Source organism: Gigantopelta aegis, chromosome 5 (genome assembly GCF_016097555.1).
Source record: "Gigantopelta aegis isolate Gae_Host chromosome 5, Gae_host_genome, whole genome shotgun sequence".
NCBI classification, from domain to species: domain Eukaryota; kingdom Metazoa; phylum Mollusca; class Gastropoda; order Neomphalida; family Peltospiridae; genus Gigantopelta; species Gigantopelta aegis.
In genome coordinates, this window is record NC_054703.1 from 15,700,390 (window position 1) to 15,721,837 (window position 21,448).

Sequence of the window (21,448 nt, forward strand, 5' to 3'; positions counted from 1 at the left end):
CTTTTTTTAACCGCCTTTGTGTTGTGCTATTTGTAGTGCTGTCATTATGCTCATCTGTCTGTCAGTCTGTCTGGTTTTTGTTCTGTAATATGCTTGCCTTTTTATTTGTCCATTTTACGGAAATGTTTTATTTAACGACGCACTCAACACAATTTATTTACGATGATATGGCTTCGCCATTTTACGGATGTCGTCCTATCACTGACGGTATGAATGGATAGACACGGAGAGACACGTACGGGGGGTGGGGGTGGGGGGGGTGGTGTAAATGGATCGATATACGGAGGGAGTTGAAAAAGTAGTTGAATAGATGAAGGCTGAGAGAACCGAATGGATGGTGGACAGAAAAAGGGATTTATTAATTAATGAAGAATGGATAGAACGGGGGAGAGAGATGGAGGGAGGGAGAGGTAGATGGGTGAAGGGATGGATGGATGGATGGATAAGTGGGTTCGAATGGATTGGTATGTCGATGGAGGCTGGGACGGAGGTAAGTTTTGAGATGGGTGCATGGATACATGGATGGATGGGTGCATGGATGGATGGGTGCATGGATACATGGATGGATGGATGATGGATGGATGGATGGGTGCATGGATACATGGATGGATGGATGGATGGATGGATGGATGAATGGACGGATGAATGGATGAATGGACGGATGGATGGATGGGTGCATGGATGGATGGATGGATGGATAAGGGGGTTCGAATGAATGGGTATGTAGATGGAGGGTGGGAGGTAGGTTGTGAGATTAAATCGAATGGATGGATGGATGGATGGATGGATGGATAGGTTTTTGATGGATGGATTATGAAAAATGTCATTCTTTATCATTGGTGACTGGATGCATCTGTGACTGTGACGTTTGGGTCGGGATTTAACTCAGTCGGTTGAGTGCTCGCCTGAGATGCTTGCATCGCAGGATCGAACCACCTCGGTGGATCCATTCAACTGATTGAGTTTTGTCTCGTTCCAACAAATGCACCACAACTGGTTAAATATTGTGTTATGTGCTATTCTGTCTGGGAAAGTGCATATAAACGATCCCTTGCTGCGTTAGGAAAAATGTAGCAGGTTTTATGTGATGACTACGAGTCAGATATATTACCCTATGTTTGCCATCCAATAGCCCATGATTAATTAATCAATGTGTTCTCGTGGTGTCGTTAAACAAGCCAAACTTTACCTGTGGCGTTTGTGTTTACAGATGACGACTACCAGACTGTGGAGGAAAGGGAGCTAACCGAGAAGCTCACAGCTCTAAACGCCGCGTGTGCCAAGGCTAACGCTGACGTAGCCGAAGCCGTCCGTCTGTCGGCGGAGACTGAGAGCACAGCCGTCAAGGTAAAACAAACACCACTTACACAGATGGCATTTTATCAGGGGGTCTGGACTGACGACCGGGCAGTGGGGTCCAGTTATGTTTTCCTTGATAATATATTGGACAAAAAAAGAATTTGCTTGAACGGGGAAGTGGGGTTTCAACCCCCGAATCCACCCCCTAAAAAAATTCAGTTTATTTTGTTGCAAACATTATTGATTTAAACTGCAGTAGGAAGGCACAGGTAAGCAAAAACCTTTCAAAATTGCCTTAGATAAAACAAAATTGTTCATTTGAATTCAATTATTTTATTGCTTTAAGCTACAGACGTATCAGAACAGCATATATTCACACACACACACACACATATATATATATATATATATATATATATATATATATACAAGAGAATTCGATTATCAAATTGTACGTCGCACAGAGAGACACACACACACACACACAGATAGACACGCACACGCACACGCACACAGCGACACACACAGACACACACACGCACAGAGAGAGAGAGAGAGAGAGACATACATACACACACATATACATACACACACACACATACATACATACACACACACATTCATACATACACACACAGAGGCATACACACACATACATACACACACACACACACACACAGAGAGAGAGAGAGAGAGAGAGAGATATACACACACTTACACACACATACATCACACACACACACACACACACACACAGAGAGAGAGAGAGAGAGAGAGAGAGAGAGAGAGAGAGAGAGAGAGAGAGGAAGAGAGAGAGAGAGAGAGAGAGAGAGAGGGGAACAAATTACTTTATCTCCAAATGAATTCTGAAACTTAAACTACGATAAACTGCTGACAAACTTATTTAGGGTTTATTGGCCCAAAAATTTCCTTTTTTGAAGTCCGTAGTTGGTTGCGTTTTACTTTTACTTTTTTTCTATGATCAAATGCGCTTTCTTATTTTTTCGGAAGTTTTAATCTTTAAAAGTCAGCAGATTGGAGTTATTCGGTAGAAGAACTTAAAAGCGAAATCGTGAAATGTTGAAAAAAAAACAACTCTTAAAGAAATAAGAAAGCAATTTCATTTGGGGAAAAAGAAATAAGAGAGGGCATTTCATTTGGGAAATAAGAAATAACATATCATTTGTTGAAAAAAATTAATAAGAAAGGCCTTTTCAATTGGAGAAAAAGAAATGAGAAAGGGCATTTCATTTGGGAAAAAAATAAAAATAAGAAAGAGCATTTCATTTGGGAAAAAAGAAATAAGAAAGAGCATTTCATTTGTGGAAAATATCAATTAAACTACGGTAGAGAACGCTGATGGGACAACGAACCATCTTTTTCAGTACGTGTTCTGAAGATTCTGAGTTGATTCCAAGCACCATTTTAAAAGAGGGACGGAACGTAGTGATATTTACCTCTTGTCTGATGCGCGGTCAGTCTGGGATCGATCCACGTTAATAGGTCCATTGGGCTATATATATATATATATATAGTTTATTTTTTTTTATTTTTTTTTTTTTAGCCAGTGCACCATATCATTGCATTCCATTTTCACTATCCGTCTTCATAAAGCGGGACATTGTTTTTCCATGAATCACCCGATATACGGTTATTTAATTCTTCCAGGCGCAGCTTTCAGCTGAGAGAGCGAAAGAAGAAGCTAAACGAATAGAGGCTGAGATAGAAAGAAAAGCGCAATTCGAGGCTCAGAGGAGAGAAGAGGAAGAGAGACGACGGGAAGAAGAGAGGAGGCGAGAGGAGGAGGCGACAAGGAGAGAAGAGGAAGAGAGGAGGGCGAATGAAGCGGAGTGGAGACGGAGGGAAATGCAAGGGATGGAGAAGAATGTGTGGGACAAGTGGCCGGTTCACGAGTAAGTCAGACATCCCTACCCACCCCACTCATCCCCCTCCAATCAAGGCCGTACCCAGTGGATAAAAAACTAAATATATAATTGCAATATTATTGTTTTTGATTGCCCCTCATTTTATTTAGGTTATTTATATGTGACATGCATGGCCAGGCAAGGGTAAGAGGGGTACCATGCATGACAAATTGAAGGGGATTTGGGGTGCCATGCATGGCCAGGGAAGGGAACGAGGGGGACCATGCATGAAAAGGGAAGGGGAGGAGGGGTATTATGTATGCAAGGGAAGGGGACGAGGGGGACCATGCATGGCCAGGCAAGGGGAGGAGGGGTACCAAATATGACAAATTGATGGGGATTTGGGGTTAAATGCATGGCCAGGGAAGGGCTACGAGGGGTCCCATGCATGAAAAGGGAAGGGGAGGAGGGGTATTATGTATGCAAGGGAAGGGAACGAGGGGGACCATGCATGGAAAGGGAAGGGGAGGAGGGGTATTATGTATGCAAGGGAAGGGGAGGAGGGGGATAGCATGGCCATAGGCAAGGGGAGGAGGGGTACCATGCATGACAAATTGATGGGGATTTGGGGTGCCATGCATGGCCAGGGAAGGGAACGAGGGGGACCATGCATGAAAAGGGAAGGGGAGGAGGGGTATTATGTATGCAAGGGAAGGGAACGAGGGGGACCATGCATGGAAAGGGAAGGGGAGGAGGGGTACTATGTATGCAAGGGAAGGGTACGAGGGGGACCATGCATGAACAGGGAAGGGGAGGAGGGGTACTATGTATGCAAGGGAAGGGGAGGAGGGGTACCATGCATGGCAAGGGAAGGGAAGGAGGGGTACTATGTATGCAAGGGAAGGGGAGGAGGGGTACCATGCATGACAAGGGAAGGGGAGGAGGGGTACTATGTATGCAAGGGAAGGGGAGGAGGGGTACCATGCATGACAAGGGAAGGGGAGGAGGGGTACTATGTATGCAAGGGAAGGGGAGGAGGGGTACCATGCATGACAAGGGAAGGGGAGGAGGGGTACTATGTATGCAAGGGAGAACGGGAGGGGGACCATGCATGATTTGGAAGGGGAAGGGGAGGAGGGGTACCATGCATGACAAGGGAAGTCGAGGAGGGGTACCATGTATGCAAGGGAAGGGCAGGAGGGGTACCATGTATGCAAGCGAAGGGGAGGAGGGGTACCATGCATGACAAGGGAAGAGGAGGAGGGGGATCATGCATGTCAAGGGAAAAGGGGAGGAGGGGTGCCATGCATGACAAGGGAAGGGTAGGAGGGGGACCATGCATGACATGTTTTAGTTTTTTTGGGTTGTTTTTGGGGGGGGGGGGTGGGGGGGTAGGGGTTGAGGATGTGTGGTTATTTCGACATTTAGTCCACATAGAGATAGAGAGGAAACCTGCTGCTGTCACACAAGCTGTTCCTACAGAAAAAAACAGCAAGGGATTTTTATATTCTCTTTCCCATAAATAGGGCAGTACAGTCGCGCGGCTATGGTTGGAATGGGAGAAACCCCGACACTCTGCGACCCATTGCACTTGAAGCATGCGCTCTAGAACCCCAACCAGTGCTAAGAGATACACAGTTATTAAAGGGACAGTCCCTAGTTTCAATCTGTGAAAATTAACACTAAGTTTATTTAATCTACAAACCTGTAACACATTTAGATAAAGTTACAGTTGAGTGTGGCTTTAAAATGGTGAAATACCCTCTAAAAACGGACTAAAACTTGACTCCATAACTGTTACTTCTCAGACGCACGTGCTTTTTTAAAAATATGAGAACTGCATTTTGTGATATTAAAACACCAGCATGATAAAAATAAAAAAACATTTCGAATGTACGGAAATTGATCATCTAAACCATAAAATCTAAGTAAAGTGTGATTTCGATTATCAAAAATGACTACAATAGTCAAAAATATGCCTTAGTGTTTAAAAACTAGGGTATGTCCCTTTAAATCTCGTGTTCTCTCTTTCAGCTACAAGGATCAGGACAGTAATCTCGTGTTCGTGATCCGGGGTCACCCAGCTCAGTTCGAGAAGAATGACATCAGATATGACGTCATTGAACCCAACACTCTGGACATCAGGTTTTCAGACCACGAGGAGCTGATTGGTCAGATTATCGAGCTGAGGTCAGCACGACCTCAGATACAGCTGCCGGTAAGTATTCCACGTGTGTAATATTTATCATATGGTACATTTTCATTTCATTTTAACTTATTTTTGTGCTTATATCCAATTAAAGTTCAATCTCGCTGACGTAGGCACACACCTCAGGTATCTGGGCTGTATGTCCAGAGCAGTTTGTTGGTGGTTAGTGGGAGAGAATAGAGCGTAGTAGTGGTCTTACACCTACCCATTGAGTCGTTAAAACTCACTCTGGGTGGGAGCCGGTAACGGGCTTCGAACCCTGTACCTACCAGCCTTATGTCCGATGGCTTAACCACGACACCACCGAGGCCGGTATATGGCATATTATAACTGCTAGTAGTTAGGGATGCAATGTCGACAAGCCCTGTTGTAATTGTTAGAATGTTATTCTTTAGGCGCAAAACACACAGCATCTAGGTCTGGGTCTGGGTCTGGGTCTGGGTCTAGAGAGTTTGGCAAAGTCTGGTGTATTTTGTCGTCTGCGTCTGTAACTGTTATGTGTTATCAATATAATTGACTGCGTCAGTTCTTTGGATATATTTTCTTCTATAAACATCAACAATAATTACGATTATTACATATTGCTTAATATATATCTTTCCTGTGTTTATTAAGAAAAATTAAAAAAATAAGGCACGGACATTGCGCAGCTGCCAATCAGGCAGTGTCAAAACATAGCGCATGTTCTATGCCGTATGTTGCCAGGTCTGTAGTTGACTCACATTCACATTCGATTCGATTCAATGCGTTTCATTGTCGATTGGTACCAAACTCGCCGGACCTAGTTGTATACTACCAAATCAAATCCCGTAGACGACAATAGTAACATATGTGGTTAAAACTCTGCAGCGTATCAATCGACATAAACACCACGGATATAAATACTACCATACCTCACCCTTAAAGTGAATCAGAAAAAAATTGGGGGTCAAGCTGCTCATTTCTGAGATAACGGGTAGCGTCTATGACTACCCTAGTTCCGCACACAATTTGAGTACTCTTTTTACAGGTACCCGATACAGGTTTCAAGCACAAAGCTACTTGAAGCAGTGGTACTAGATGAAATAAAAATTGCATAAATTTTTTGCCCAGATGAAACACTTATCACCAATCACAGGACTTGTGGTGTTAACTTCTCTATTAAAAGTTGGGCGCACCTCGAACTTTGACCAAGCCGGAAGTTATTTGGTTTAATACTACCTTCTGTCATTTTTGTTTCTTTGCTTCAGCATTGCTGCTTTTGGTTCCGCTCTGTTGGGATGGTGGTGGGGTGATTTTAAAGGAAATGGATATAGCTGATAGACGCGTGTGTGCATGTGTGTGTGCGTGCGCGCGCGCGTCTGTGTGCACTGTGTGTGTTTGTGTGTGCATGTGTGTGTGCGTGTATGTGTATGTGTTTATGCGTGCGTTTTATATATATATATATATATATATATATGTGTGTGTGTGTGTGTGTGTGTGTGTGTGTGTGTGTGTGTGTGTGTGTGTGTGTGTGTGTGTGTGTGTTTGTGTGTGTGTGTTTGTATTTCTGTGCGTGCGTGCGTGTATGTGTGTGGGGGTTTTTCAGGATACGGTTATTGTCTATTCACTGTTCTACACACCAGGACCCGTGGTTGTAAACATTTAGGCTACACTCAAATCTAAAATCCCCCCCACACCACCACACACCCCATTGCCCTGAACTAGATACGGCCCTAAGTAATCATTGAAAATCAGAATAATGTTTTAGAAAGAGTCTTTGGAATTGTGTTTAATCCCCTGAACTAAATGTACTAAATGAGATAACGTAGCGTTCACTTTTGTTCAGACACAGTCGATATTTTCCTTTGTAATACTGATAATAGCATCGATGTAACGATTCTAACATTTTCTCTACATGATATTGCGTCGTTTACAGGAACCATTCTATTTAGCCATTCCACATCTCATGACAAGGGGCGGAGCAGCGGCTAGGGAACCAGTCATAAAGACGAAAGTAGATGGCGCTTGGGTGGAACTACTGACGAAGGAAGTGACGTTTGACAATTTCAAGGTTATTGTTTTAAAACTATGATTCACAAAATGCGATCCATTTTTAGCCGTTGTAGCCATTTTGAATTTCAAAATACAATTTCAAAATATGACAATAACATGATTTTAAAAAAAGAAATCGTTTGCAGATCAATGTTGAATCACTTTAGCTGTTAATTATGTATTGTATATTTTATCACTAATTTTACTTATGAAAAATATGCACGTTGTATTATTATTATTATTATTATTATTAGTAGTAGTAGTAGTAGTAGTAGTAGTAGTAGTAGTAGTAGTAGTAGTAGTAGTAGTAGTAGTAGCAGTAGTAGTACTACTACTAGTAGTAGTAGTAGTAGTAGTACTAGTAGTAGTAGTAGTAGTAGTAGTAGTAGTAGTAGTAGTAGTAATAGTAGTAGTTGTAGTAGTGGTAGTAGTAGTAGTACTAGTAGTAGTAGTAGTAGTACTACTAGTAGTAGTAGTAGTAGTAGTTGTATTAGTAGTAGTAGTAGTAGTAGTAGTAGTAGTAGTAGTAGTAGTACTAGTAGTAGTAGTAGTAGTAGTAGTAGTATCATCATTATCATTATCATTATCATTATTATATTTTCAGGATCTGAAATTTGCCCAGGCGGAAGTTGAGAGCCTTTCCACATTTATCGTAACATCAAGATTCAAACGCGATTTTGTCACATTTACGCGGAAACAGGTGAAGGTGACGTCATCATTCGATCACCGAATAACACTGAATGTTCCGAGAGACACATTTATGACGAAACAGCGTCTCCTTTTGCAGGTAATATTACGGTAACATTTAGGGGTGACATTACGGTCGTGCCCTATTTTGACATAGCACCCACTCCCTAGAAATGCCCTGCAGCCGTCCCTGTTGTCTGATAGGAATAGCTAATGCGTTGACAGCTGCCCCACGTTCAGCCTGAAAACGTTTGGTTAACGTTCGCGAACGTTGGTTCCCGAAGTGGTGATTCGATTTACTGAACTCACGCAAGGTTTCGACCACGTGTTAAAATAACTCTGTTAAGGCGAAGCCACACGACACGACTGACACGTATGAGAATAGCTGAATGCATAGCAACCAATGATTGGGATGAAATTATAATATTTCTTACGTCATAATCGGCTGTTCTTGTGACTATTCTCGTACGAGGCAATCATATCGTGTTATGTTGCCTTTAGACAACAAATAGCTGTCGTTTGAAAAGTGCTATGGTATCGTTAAACACATTATCCATTTAGTGGCTAATTTTTTAGTTCTGCAGGGCATGTGCCGGAGACGCGGGTTTGGGGTAATGATGCTACGGAATTTTCAAATTTTATTACATTATTTTAACAATAGTAATAATTAAAGCCAATGTAACGCCAAAAAGCATTTATGTTTGCGTTAAGCTGCATATTTTACATACATTAAAGCCAAAAAGCTTCTCTTTTTTTGCATTAAGCTGCATATTTTGCATAAATTAAAGCAAATTAAAGTCAAAAAACATTTCGTTTTGCGTTAAGCTGCATATTTTAAATAGATTAAAGTCAAAATAAAGTCCAAAAAAAAGAAGTCAAAAAGCATTTCTTTATGCGTTATACGCTTGAATATGGAAAATTTCTTTTCTTCAGGTACAACCTGTCGATTCAGCATCCGTCAACGACTTCCGGTCACGTGACTCCCACTTCAAAAGTCTGTTGACGTCCAGTCCAATTGTGTACACGGAATGGGAGTGTCAGGAGTTCAAGAACGAAATCACGGTAACCACTTAAGGACATGATGATGAATATTCATAATGTCAGAAGGAAATCACGGTAATCACATAGAGGACATGATGATGAATATTCAATATGTCAGAACGAAATCACGGTAACCACTTAGAGGACATGATGATGAATATTCATAATGTCAGATCGAAATCACGGTAACCACTTAGAGGACATGATGATGAATATTCATAACGTCAGAACGAAGTCACGGTAACCACTTAGAGGACATGATGATGAATATTCATAATGTCAGAACGAATGAGACACTTTTGTTTTAAAGATACATCCCGAGTTTGCTGCTAATGAAACCTATAAACGGCTAATAGAACATTTCATAACGACTAACTTTACTTTTACATTTTCGTGTTTAGCAGTTTGGTGTATATCTCACGTGAAACATAAAAAAGTCCCTATTCTTTTCGATTAGCAGCAAGGGATCTTTTATATGCACCATCCCACAGACAGGATAGTACATACAACGGCCTTTGTTACACCAGTCGTGCTGCACTGGCTGGAACGAGAAATAGCCCAATGGGGCCACTGACGGGGATCGATCCTAAACCGACCGCGCATCGAGAGAGCGCTTTACCATTGGGCTACGTCCCGCCCTTTACTTCTTTGAGAGTCATTTTCCCCATACGATTTCCTTTTTAAGATCTACTACCATGAACCTTCCACACTTCTGTTGAAAAACGAATTAATATATAGCTGATCAACTCCACCAATTACTGGCATTTCCCTAGGTATTTGTGTCCAAGTGCTCTTTATTTTGACCTATTTCGAATCCATTGTCTTCTAGTTGACATTTCCATGTCTTCATAACCCAACCATTACTAAGAATATTTGTACAGAATTAGATCTATTGGTTTGTTTGTATTCAGTGTACTTGGGACCTATTTGCAAATCTCACTTGAAAATTTTCAAGCAACATCGCACGGTCCTTGCAAGTCTTGTTGCCCTGTAGTTCTGTATTGCGAGTTATTTGTATTCAGTAGATCTTTCCTTTCGTTGTAGATGACGTTGCCGTGTCCCCCGAACCCGGCCAAGGCGAAGAAGCTGGCGCAGATACGGAAGATGAAGGAGGAGAAGATGAAGCAACCCCAGCGAGGAGGAATCGTCACAATGATGGACCAGGAGCGAGAGGACAAGGAGAAGAAACAGAGACAGCAGGCGCTCGAGCTCGACCAGCCCGAACGCAAAGGTCAAGGCCGCTGGTATATGGGCGACTATGCAGCATCTGACGGTGGGTGTTTCCGGTCGTAGCTAGGCGGTGACGGCAGGGGGTTATGGGGTTGACATTTTGGGATGTAACTAATAAGGATGCACATGGCCTATAACTAGGGGGTGAGGGCAGGGGTTATGGGGTTGAAATTTTGGGATGTAACTAACGGAGATTTTGGGATGTAACTAACAGGTACTGACATGGCCATATAGCATGGGGAGTCAGTAACTAACGGGTGAAGGCAGGGGGTTATGAGGTTGAGATTATGGGATGTAACTAACATGGATGAACATGGCCATATGACATGAGGGGGGTCTATAACTAGCGGGTGAAGACAGTGAGTTATGGGGTGGTGATTGTGGTATAAAACTAACAAGTATGCACATGGCCATATAACATTGACGGGAGGGGTTCTATAACTAGCGGGTGAGGGCAGGGGTTATGGGGTTGAGATTTTGGAATGTAACTAACAGGGATGAACATGGCCATATAACATTGGGGAGGGGGGTATCTATAACTAGCTGGTATGGCCAATGTGTTATGGGGTTGAGATTTTAGGATGTAACGCACATGGCCATATAACATGGAGGGTCTATAACTAGGGGGAGGTACAGGGCTACATAACTATCACACAGAGACAGGGTATGTGACAAGAGGGGGACATGACTGTCTATCTAGCGGGTGGTTGGTAGCAGGGAAGGGATATTTAACTAGTGCGGTAATGAATATTTGGCTGACTATGTAGCACTATTGTACCTGCTTGCATTCAGAGTTGTTTGATTGAAAACATATTTGATTACATAAACAACAAAAGGATAGGCCACAAGTTTGCCAACTTACTAGGCCCTTTCCTATATACATACAATATCACGGCGACAGTTGCTAAATTATAATATAATAGTAATGTATCCATTTAAAATTTGTATACAAATGTATATATTTTAATAACATTCAAATTGAGGAAAAGGGGCTATTATGAACAATAGGATTTTGACTGTAACTAGCGAGGTGCAGGGTACATAGACTACTATCCAGAAAAAGGTACAATCTTTACATTTTGAAAACAAAAATGTATAGTTTTGCCATGAGGAAATTTACGTTAGCTATATCAACTGGGTTATGCGGTATTCCCATTGTCTTATGAGAGCTGTGCAATATTTAAAAATACAAAGTGTCAGTTGACACGATTCTGAGCCTACTGCACGAACTAGCATGGCATTTTACTTCCTATGTTAACCACTCCGCCATTGGTCATTCATTAAAAAAAATATGGAAGCCAAATTAACTGTAGTTAAGAATGTGTACTGTTAAACACGTGGTTCGAAATAGCGTAACCATTTTGTGTTAGTATTCAGTAATGTTTAAATAGCAATGGGGTTAATGTCACACATACCACGAGGACTAACAGTCCATCAGCAGAAACGTAGACCCAGTAAATATGATATTTAAAAACACTAAGTGTCAGATGGGTTATATGGTATTACCGTTCCCTTATATCACATGTATGTGATATTTAACAATGTCTTCCCTGTTTCAGATAACGAGAATGATGAGTTATATTACCACTGTCTCCGCTGTTTCAGATGACGAGAATGATGCGTTATATTACCATTGTCTCCGCTGTTTCAGATGACGAGAATGATGTGTTATATTACCATTGTCTCCGCTGTTTTAGATGTTGAGAATGATGTGTTATATTACCATTGTCTCCGCTGTTTTAGATGTCGAGAATGATGTGTTATATTACCATTGTCTCCGCTGTTTTAGATGACGAGGATGATATGTTATATTACCATTGTCTTCGCTGTTTCAGATGACGAGAATGGTGCGTTATATTACCATTCTGCGCTGTTTCAGATGACGAGAATGATCTGTTATATTACCATTGTCTCCGCTGTTTCACATAACGAGAATGACGTGTTATATTGCCATTATCTCCGCTGTTTCAGATGACGAGAATGACGTGTTATATTTCGTGGCTTACCTTCATGGAAAGCTGGTCGTTATACCGGAAGTAAAAGTCGTCCAAGCCAAGCTAGAACTTGTGACCTTCGACCTCATGCGAGGATATGAAAGGTATTTTTATTTATTTTATTTTTAACACAGAATACAGAAACAAAGGTGGATACGACCATAATACAGGAGGCAACATTTCAGAATCATAGATAACCGGAAGTCTTATCATGTTATTTATTTCCTAAGTTGGTAGAGCTCTTGCCTTAAGTGTTTGGGTAATATGATTGATCTCCATTGGGGTTTACCAGTCCCAACCAGTGCCCCATGACTGTATACTACAGGCCGTGGTAAATGCTGTCCTGTCAGAGCATGGAAAGTATTCCTTGCTACTAATGGGAAATCTGTACCGGTTTCGTCTGAAGACTTTCAAAATTACCAAATGTTTCACATCCATGTGCTCTAGTGGTATCGTTAAACAAAACAAAGTTTAATTTGCGTTTGCAGGTTTATGGTGATTCGAACTCGGACCAATGTGAACGACGATATGGCGATGTCACTGGCGTCATCACTGACCGACCACCTGTCCAAGAGATACGCACAAGTCATCCTTAAACAGAAGTAAGTCTGTATTTAATAGGGGCGGGACGTAGACCAGTGGTACAGCGTTCGCTCGATGCGCGGTCGGTGTGGGATCGATCCCCGTCGGTGGGCCCATTGGGCTATTTCTCGTTACAACCAGTGCACTACGACTGGTATATCAAAGGCCGTGGTATGTACTACCCTGTCTGTGGGATGGTGCATATAAAAGATACCTTGCTGCTAATTGAAAAGAGTAGCCCATGAAGTGGCGACAGCGGGTTTCCTCTCTTAATATCTGTGTGGTCCATAACCATATGTCGGACGCTATATAACCGTAAATAAAATGTGTTGAGTGCGTCGTTAAATAAAACATTTCTTTCTTTTCTTTTTTCTAATTCTAACAGGACTGACGACCCGTTCGAGGCGGCCCTGTACATGGTTCCTGTGTCGCGCGTGGAGCGGACGGTCAAACAGCTGAGTGAGGAGGGCTACGAGGACGGGCCGGGCGTCAGCCAAGTGCTCGCGCTCTCAGAAGGGGAGACAATCGAGATGAACTTCCGGGGCAATATAAGGAAGGCAGACGACTCCCCCCTGGAGCTGCACTTCCACTCGAACCTGACCCCGCACGTCTACTTCACGGTCACGGAGCTGGATAAATACCTCCAAAAGAACTTTCCCATGTTCAGAGGCGTGGTCGGCGTCTTCCGGCGATACACCGTCGAGGTGGCGGAAGTGATGTCACTGACCCGGAAGGAGGATGACGTGGCGCCCGAGCCGCAAGTGCGGCGAGACTTCCTCTGTGACTTGCTGCTCAGCATACCAAAGGTAGGCAGGGGGTGGGAGATACAAGATTGTTTATAGGGACTCTCTTCGACCTGAAAAAACCCAGCTATCAACAGTGGCCCGTAGCCAGCCATATTTGCGGGGGTGCGTTGAGATATTGGGTGGAAACTTTTTAAATGTAGAGGCTCAGAGGTACATTCAGCTTCCTCTGACACTTGCTGATCAGCATACCAAAGGTAGGCAGGGGCGGATACAAGATTGTTTATAGGGACTGGGTCCGACGTAAAAAAAAAACACCCACAAAAACAAAAAACACACTATCAAAAGTACTCCAATGTGAGGTATAAAGGCGCAGGAGACGGGTGTGTAGATGTGTGTATGTTGGGGGAGGGGGCGGGATAGTCAAGGTGGCCAACTGGCATGACACCTTTCCACCATGCATAGTGATTCGTTTGGAATCCTCTATAGCTGATTGGTAGTAATGCAAATATGATTCATAGACTCACGCAAAAAATAGTTGTAAATTTTGTTATTACGATGCAATAATAAAAATATTCTCTCTTCTAATTCAAATTGTAAATTCCAAAGCCTTATTACCCCTACCATCCCCCCGTCTTGGACACACACACCGGGAAATCTCGGAGGATGACCCAAGACAGTCGTGCTTGAACCTTCTGTGGATGTAAGCACTCGTCAAATGTTTCATTATTGTCTGATTGATTGATTGATTGATTGATTGATTGCAAATATGAAGAAACGTTGTTATCCACATTTTAGTTGAATTCAGACAAAAATCAGCCTGACCTCCTCACTCGCTTAATGCGCGGTCGGTTTACGATTGATCCCCGTCGGTGGGCTATTTCTCGCTCCAGCAAGTGCACCACAGCTGGTATATCAAAGACCGTAGTATGTGCTATCCTGTATATGGGATGGTGCATATCAAAGATCCCTTGCTACTAATGGAAAAATTTAGCGGGTTTCCTTTCTAAGATTATACGTCAAAATTACCAAATGTTACCAAATCAGTGTGCCCTAGTGGTGTCGTTAAAAACAAAACAAACTTTTAACTGTTTAATTCAGGCAAACAATCAGCCTGACCTAACCACCGCATCTCATCCCAAATTGGGAGCCCGTACGCCTATGCTGAGGTATTGTCACACGAATCTTCCTTTGGTTTCACTTTCAGTATCACATTGAGCCGAGCTCCGCCCCGGAGAAAGCGCCGATCACGATCCACAACACACGTGACCCGGTCACGGAGGATTACATGCACGAGCTGGCGAACGAGCTGGGCGACGAGTGGCGGCGCGTGGCGCACTACCTGAACGTGCATCGCGTGCGGCTCCAGGCCATACAGCGTAATATACAACTCAACGAGAAGAACGAGGTCGAGGCTAAATACGACATGTTGATGACGTGGCTGAAAAGGGCGCCAAAATCCGCCGACAAGGTCAGTACAGATTAAAAAAGTGTAGGTTTTTGTTTTTGTTTTTGTTTTCTTCTAACGACATCACTAGATCACATTGATCAATGAATCATCGGCTGTTGGATGTCGAACATTTGGTAATTCTGACATATTAAAGTTTCTTTTGTTTAACGACATCACTAGATCACATTGATCAATGAATCATCGGCTGTTGGATGTCGAACATTTGGTAATTCTGACATATTAAAGTTTCTTTTGTTTAACGACATCACTAGATCACATTGATCAATGAATCATCGGCTGTTGGATGTCGAACATTTGGTAATTCTGACATATTAAAGTTTCTTTTGTTTAACGACATCACTAGATCACATTGATCAATGAATCATCGGCTGTTGGATGTCGAACATTTGGTAATTCTGACATATTAAAGTTTCTTTTGTTTAACGACATCACTAGATCACATTGATCAATGAATCATCGGCTGTTGGATGTCGAACATTTGGTAATTCTGACATATTAAAGTTTCTTTTGTTTAACGACATTACTAGATCACATTGATCAATGAATCATCGACTATTGGATGTCGAACATTTGGTAATTCAGACAAATAGTCTTACAGACAAAACCGGCTTCATTTTTCCTAATGCAACAAGGGAGGTAAGTACGGATTTAAAAAACTCAGAAAAGTTTGTTTTGTTTAACGACATCACTAGATCACATTGATTTATGAATCTTCGGCTATTGGATGTCAAACATTTGGTAGTTCTGACATATTAAAGTTTCTTTTGTTTAACGACATCACTAGATCACATTGATTTATGAATCTTCGGCTATTGGATGTCGAACATTTGGTAGTTCTGACATATTAAAGTTTCTTTTGTTTAACGACATCACTAGATCACATTGATTTATGAATCTTCGGCTATTGGATGTCAAACATTTGGTAGTTCGGACATATTAAAGTTTCTTTTGTTTAACGACATCACTAGATCACATTGATTTATGAATCTTCGGCTATTGGATGTCAAACATTTGGTAGTTCTGACATATTAAAGTTTATTTTGTTTAACGACATCACTAGATCACATTGATTTATTAATCATCGGCTATTAAATGTCAAACGTTTGGTCATTCTGACTTGTAGTCATCAGAGGAAACCTGCTACAGTTTTTCTAATACAGCAAGGGAGGTCAGTACGGATTTTGTTTTTAAAAGATAGTTTTGTCAACGACACCACTAGAGCACATTATAGAGCTTCGAGTCATGCAACCCGAAAAATGTATTTAAAAAAAAGAGAAGAAACTTTCTTGAGTCAACTGAAGTTATATATTAAATACACTTTCTTCTGTAGAATATCTGTGTGTATATTTGTTTTGTTAACAGTTGTAGCAGACTAAATCTTTATTTTCTAATATCGTAATATCTGGGGGCGGGACGTAGCCCAATGGTAAAGTGCTCACTCGATGCGCTGTCGGTCTGTGGTCGATCCTCATCGGTGGGCTCATTGGGCTATTTCTCGTCCCAGCCAGTGCACTACGACTGGAATATCAAAGGCCGTAATATGTACTAACTTATTTGTGGGATGGTGAATATAAAATATCCCTTGCTACTAATGGAAAAGAGTAGCCCATGAAGTGGCAAAAGTGGGTTTCCGCTCTCAATATCTGTGTAGTCTTTAACCATATGTCTGACGCCATATAACCGTAAATAAAATGTGTTGAGTGCGTCGTTAAATAAAAAAAAAAAAATCTTTTTTTTTCTTTTTTTTCTGTGTTTAGTAGTTTGACTTTAACTAACAGTGTTGTAAGGACGACCAGGTATTATGTGTTTTTTCTGTTTAACTCTACTGGTTTCGTTTCTGACAGGTGGGCATTCTGTCCGCGGCGCTTACCCGGAGTGGACGGAAAGATCTAGCAGAGCAGGTTCGAATACGGGAATCGGACTTCCGCAAACAGAAGATAGGCAGTCGGTGAAAACACCGCCCGGATACATGCAAGGCAGCGCCCAGGGCGTTTATAGACCGTTTCCGTGAAAAGGGAACCGACAAATTGGCACATAACTCTATGATGGATAAAGTTAATATCTTAGATTAATAATTAAAACATATTACTGACTTTTAAACCCATTCCAACTAAATTATTTTTTATTTTTTTATTTTTTTTTTACTAAAAATGTCGGTGTACATAAACAAGTTTCTTAACAAATTGCAATCAAATTAGATAGATTAATATCATTTTAAATACAGGGGTGAAGACAAAATGTTACAACAGCCTTAGCTGCATTGCTATTGAAGTAGTCGATAATGCAGTACACCGAGACTCTATGTTGGCTGTTCCATCAGTTGTCTTCATACTTCCATTGTCAAATAAAACTGATCCTATGAAATGTGATGATCATTTCTAAAAAAAAAAAAATTTTAGTTGGTATAGGTTTAAACGTTTTTAATATTTTTTTATATGAATATTAACTTTACTCCTTATAGATTTATATGCCTATTCATAGGTCCATTCCGTCCATTGATATTAAAATACAATAAATAAAACGCTTTAACGGACGGAGTAACACAAACATTATCCGAGTCATTGCGGCATATGTATTCTACTTTCTGAACTTTTGGGCGGGAGAGAGAGAGAGAGAGAGAGAGAGAGAGAGAGAGAGAGAGAGAGAGAGAGAGAGAGAGAGAGAGAGAGAGAGAGAGAGAGAGAGTGTGTGTGTGTGAGTGTGGGAGACAGACAGCGAGAGTGGGAGACAGACATTTAAGCATTGTGATCTTATTTCATAATTACATTGATAGCTTTACTACAACAGGCCCATAGGAACGGGGCGGGGTGGAGTGCTCTCCCTTCCTAGTAAGGCCCAAACATTTGGGCGTTTTCTCATCCTATTATATGTATATACAATGTATAACCAACTTCATATGTCGATCCTACTATGTATGTTCTATGTATGTACGTACATTAAAATTGCAACCTTTTGCGAACTGTATTATGTAAACATTTGAATGAGATACACGATCCTAACATTGACATTATCACGTATACCCATTACTCACTTACTGTTGTATTATTTCTAATATGTTTATGATGTAGTCGGGGCCGTTCCTAGCCTAACAAAACATTTGGTGGGGGGGTCCCTGGGGAGAGGGGAGTACAAATATGTTTTTGAAAAGAATCACAACATGTTCTTCTCCAAATGGAAAAAAAAATGCATTTTAAAATTAAAAATGTATTTTTACCCGTTTTCTGGATAAAAACAAAATAAAACAAAAAACGAAACAAAAACCCCCCACCAAATCTCCCTTCCTCTGTCTCTGCCTCTATCTCCGCCCCTTCCCCAGGATACGCTGGGTACGGCCTTGATAATAATTATTTATATTTAACAACTGTCTGTGATATTTGAGATGTATAAATATTGTACTAAAATGTGTTAATTTATTTTCTTAACATCCGTATTAATCAGTGATAGATGCGGGTATTAAAACGAGTATGCGATGTGCGAGGAGATGCACGTGTGTAGCGGTTAACAAAATTATGCTAACACTTTCATGTATTATAATTAAGTTCGTATTTTCATGTATTTAACCTGTATATTTTGAAATAAACTTCTTCATCAAGTCATTTTGTCTTAGTCAAACAAACTACTACAAATATGGACTATTTTGAAAGTGTAGTAATTAAAATCATAGGATTCGGTTGTGTGTGGGGGGGTGGGGGGGGTGGGGGGGAGGCAGGGAACATTCCAGTTGTTGGCAACTTTCGATGCTAAAAGTAGACGGTGGATTAACCTACCAGCAAACAATATATTTTCTTAAAATGACAGATTCTCGTTTTTAAACACTACGGCGTACTTTTCACTGATGAAGCTATTGTTTATATTTGATTTCAGACATTATTTACATTTTATTATTCATTAATTTTCTATACGACCGAAGTGTTTATAGTCATCTTGGTGTTTGTAATGCCACGGAATACCACCCCCACCCCCACCCCCACCCCCACCCCCTTCAAAGAAAGAAAGAAAATCCAGGAGAAAATCTTCAAATTCGGGCAAAAACAATAGAGAAATTCAGACAATATGAGCTTGCCTGAACACATTTCACAGTGTATTTTCATCATTTTACCCACAATATTAGTTTTAATACATGTAAAAATACGTAGCGATTCGTTTGCAACCATATATGTCACGCACCCTGACGTTGTGGGTACAAACGAGGTCAAAAAGTCGAATCATGAAAGTTGTCTTTGCTATATAAAAAAGTTTTTTTGTTTAACGACACCACTAGAGCACATCATTTATTAATCATCTGCTATTGGATATTAAGCATTTGGTAATTCTGATACATAGTTGTAGGAGGAAAGCTGCTACATTTCTCCCAGTGCAGCAAGGGATCTTTTATATGCACTTTCTCACAGACAGGAAAGCACATACCACGGCCTTTGACCAGGTGTGGTTCATTGGTTCTTGGTACCACTGCGAATGAGGGGACGCAATTGCCAATGGGGAGGGATCATGGACGATAAGGAAGACGTAAAACAAACTGTCCACCTTTTCTCTGCAATGCATGCTTTTCCAGACAAAAAAACGCTGCTATGCTAGCAAGAATATAATAATATATACAATATTAAATAATATTATTATGTAATAATATAATATATTTTTGTTCATGTTTAATATCTCTGTTAGAACTATGCAACTTGCCATAGTTATATTATTATTATTATTATTATTATTATTATTATTATTATTAATAATTTGTTGTATGATGTATACATTCATGCATGTATGATATATATTCTATTGTTCCACTGAATATTTAAGAGCGGATCAATAAATGATCACCGGGAGAACTCATTTTGTTTATTTATTTATTTATTTATTTATTTTATTATTGTTTTAGCAACGTCCGATAGGATAATCAACTTGTTTCTGTTCATTCCAAATAGCTTTACAAAGCGTACAATAAGCTGTACCTAAAATTGGTGTGACGTAGTTAATGATGGGTACTCCCAGAATGTTCGTATTATGTACGATATATTGCGATACAGGAACCTGAATTGCTATATGTAGTAGTGTACCACGATATATTTTCAAAGACCTTCTCTTAATTATTAGAGTTTCTTACACACCATTTGGTGAGAACATTATTCGTTATTTTTTATAACACTTGTTAAAGGGACATTCCTGAGTTCTAGGATTAAATTTACATATTAAATATATTTTCTTGTTTACAATATCAATGTCTGTTTATTCAATGTGTTTCTGGTCGTCTTAATATTTGAAAGAAGCCCAAACTGGATTTTGTCTTTAAATAATTTCGTACGTACGAACAAAAAATATTTTAAGAAATAAAATGAAATTTAAGCTATTATAATTTTTAGAACGATCAGGAACACGTTTAATATACAGCTACTAATATTGTATGCAGAAAAATATATTTGATATGTAATTATAATCTTTAAAAAGTTTCCGTTAGTCGATAACATTTTTAAAATGGCAGCATACTCAGAGCATCTAATTTTCAAAAAAGATACTTTCGGGGGGGGGGGGGGGGGAGGGATGCCTCCGCCACTCCTCTCAAGTCGTTTTGGGCCACTTCGTGACCATCAATTAGCATGTCCCTCTTTTCACTTTCCAAAGTTGGCAAGTATGAAGCTAACGATTTGCAATATAAAATAAATTCTCAAGCTTAGTGATAGACAAGGAGTAATTTAAAACAAAAATTACATTTGGTTTTTCGCCAGGAAAGAAAGAAAGAAATGTTTTATTTAACGACGCACTCAATACATTTTATTTACGGTTATATGGCGTCAGACATATGGTTAAGGACCACACAGATTGTGAGAGAAAACCCGCTGTCGCCACTACATGGGCTACTCTTTCCGATTAGCAGCATGGGATCTTTTATTTGCGCTTCCCATAGGCAGGATAGCACAAACCATGGCCTTTGTTGAACCAGTTATGGATCACTGGTCGGTGCAAGTGGTTTACACCTACCCATTGAGCCTTGCGAAGCACTCACTCAGGGTTTGGAGTCGGTATCTGGATTAAAAAATCCCCATGTCTCGACTGGGATCCGAACCCATTACCTACCAACCTGTAGACCGATGGCCTAACCACGACGCCACCGAGGCCGGTATTTTCACCAGAAATGCAAATTGTTTGGTTGTAATTAGACTCGGTATTCATGCACCGGTGTAACAGTCCAAAATATACCCTCCGCCAAACTACACCCTGGGTTAAAGTGGGCTAGCTTGTTTTATACCCCTAACCCTAACCCTAATCCACATTTTTTATTACTAACCTGTATACAAAATAAATAAATAAATAATTTTGAC

General features: G+C 40.7%; 1 protein-coding gene across 1 annotated transcript in view; it reads left to right on the top strand.

The window, feature by feature from the left end:
- Positions 1–19,960, top strand: part of LOC121373689 (death domain-containing protein 1-like) — a 60,249-nt gene extending 40,289 nt beyond the window's left edge. The window contains exons 5-16 of the mRNA XM_041500417.1: positions 1,211–1,347; positions 2,968–3,212; positions 5,199–5,382; positions 7,271–7,405; positions 7,991–8,173; positions 9,007–9,135; positions 10,159–10,387; positions 12,316–12,442; positions 12,827–12,940; positions 13,306–13,726; positions 14,871–15,134; positions 16,979–19,960. Of these exons, the coding sequence (XP_041356351.1) occupies positions 1,211–1,347; positions 2,968–3,212; positions 5,199–5,382; positions 7,271–7,405; positions 7,991–8,173; positions 9,007–9,135; positions 10,159–10,387; positions 12,316–12,442; positions 12,827–12,940; positions 13,306–13,726; positions 14,871–15,134; positions 16,979–17,086 (2,276 nt within the window). The 3' untranslated portion in view covers positions 17,087–19,960. The remainder of the gene's footprint in view (positions 1–1,210; positions 1,348–2,967; positions 3,213–5,198; positions 5,383–7,270; positions 7,406–7,990; positions 8,174–9,006; positions 9,136–10,158; positions 10,388–12,315; positions 12,443–12,826; positions 12,941–13,305; positions 13,727–14,870; positions 15,135–16,978) is intronic.
- The last annotated feature ends 1,488 nt before the right edge of the window (positions 19,961–21,448 follow it).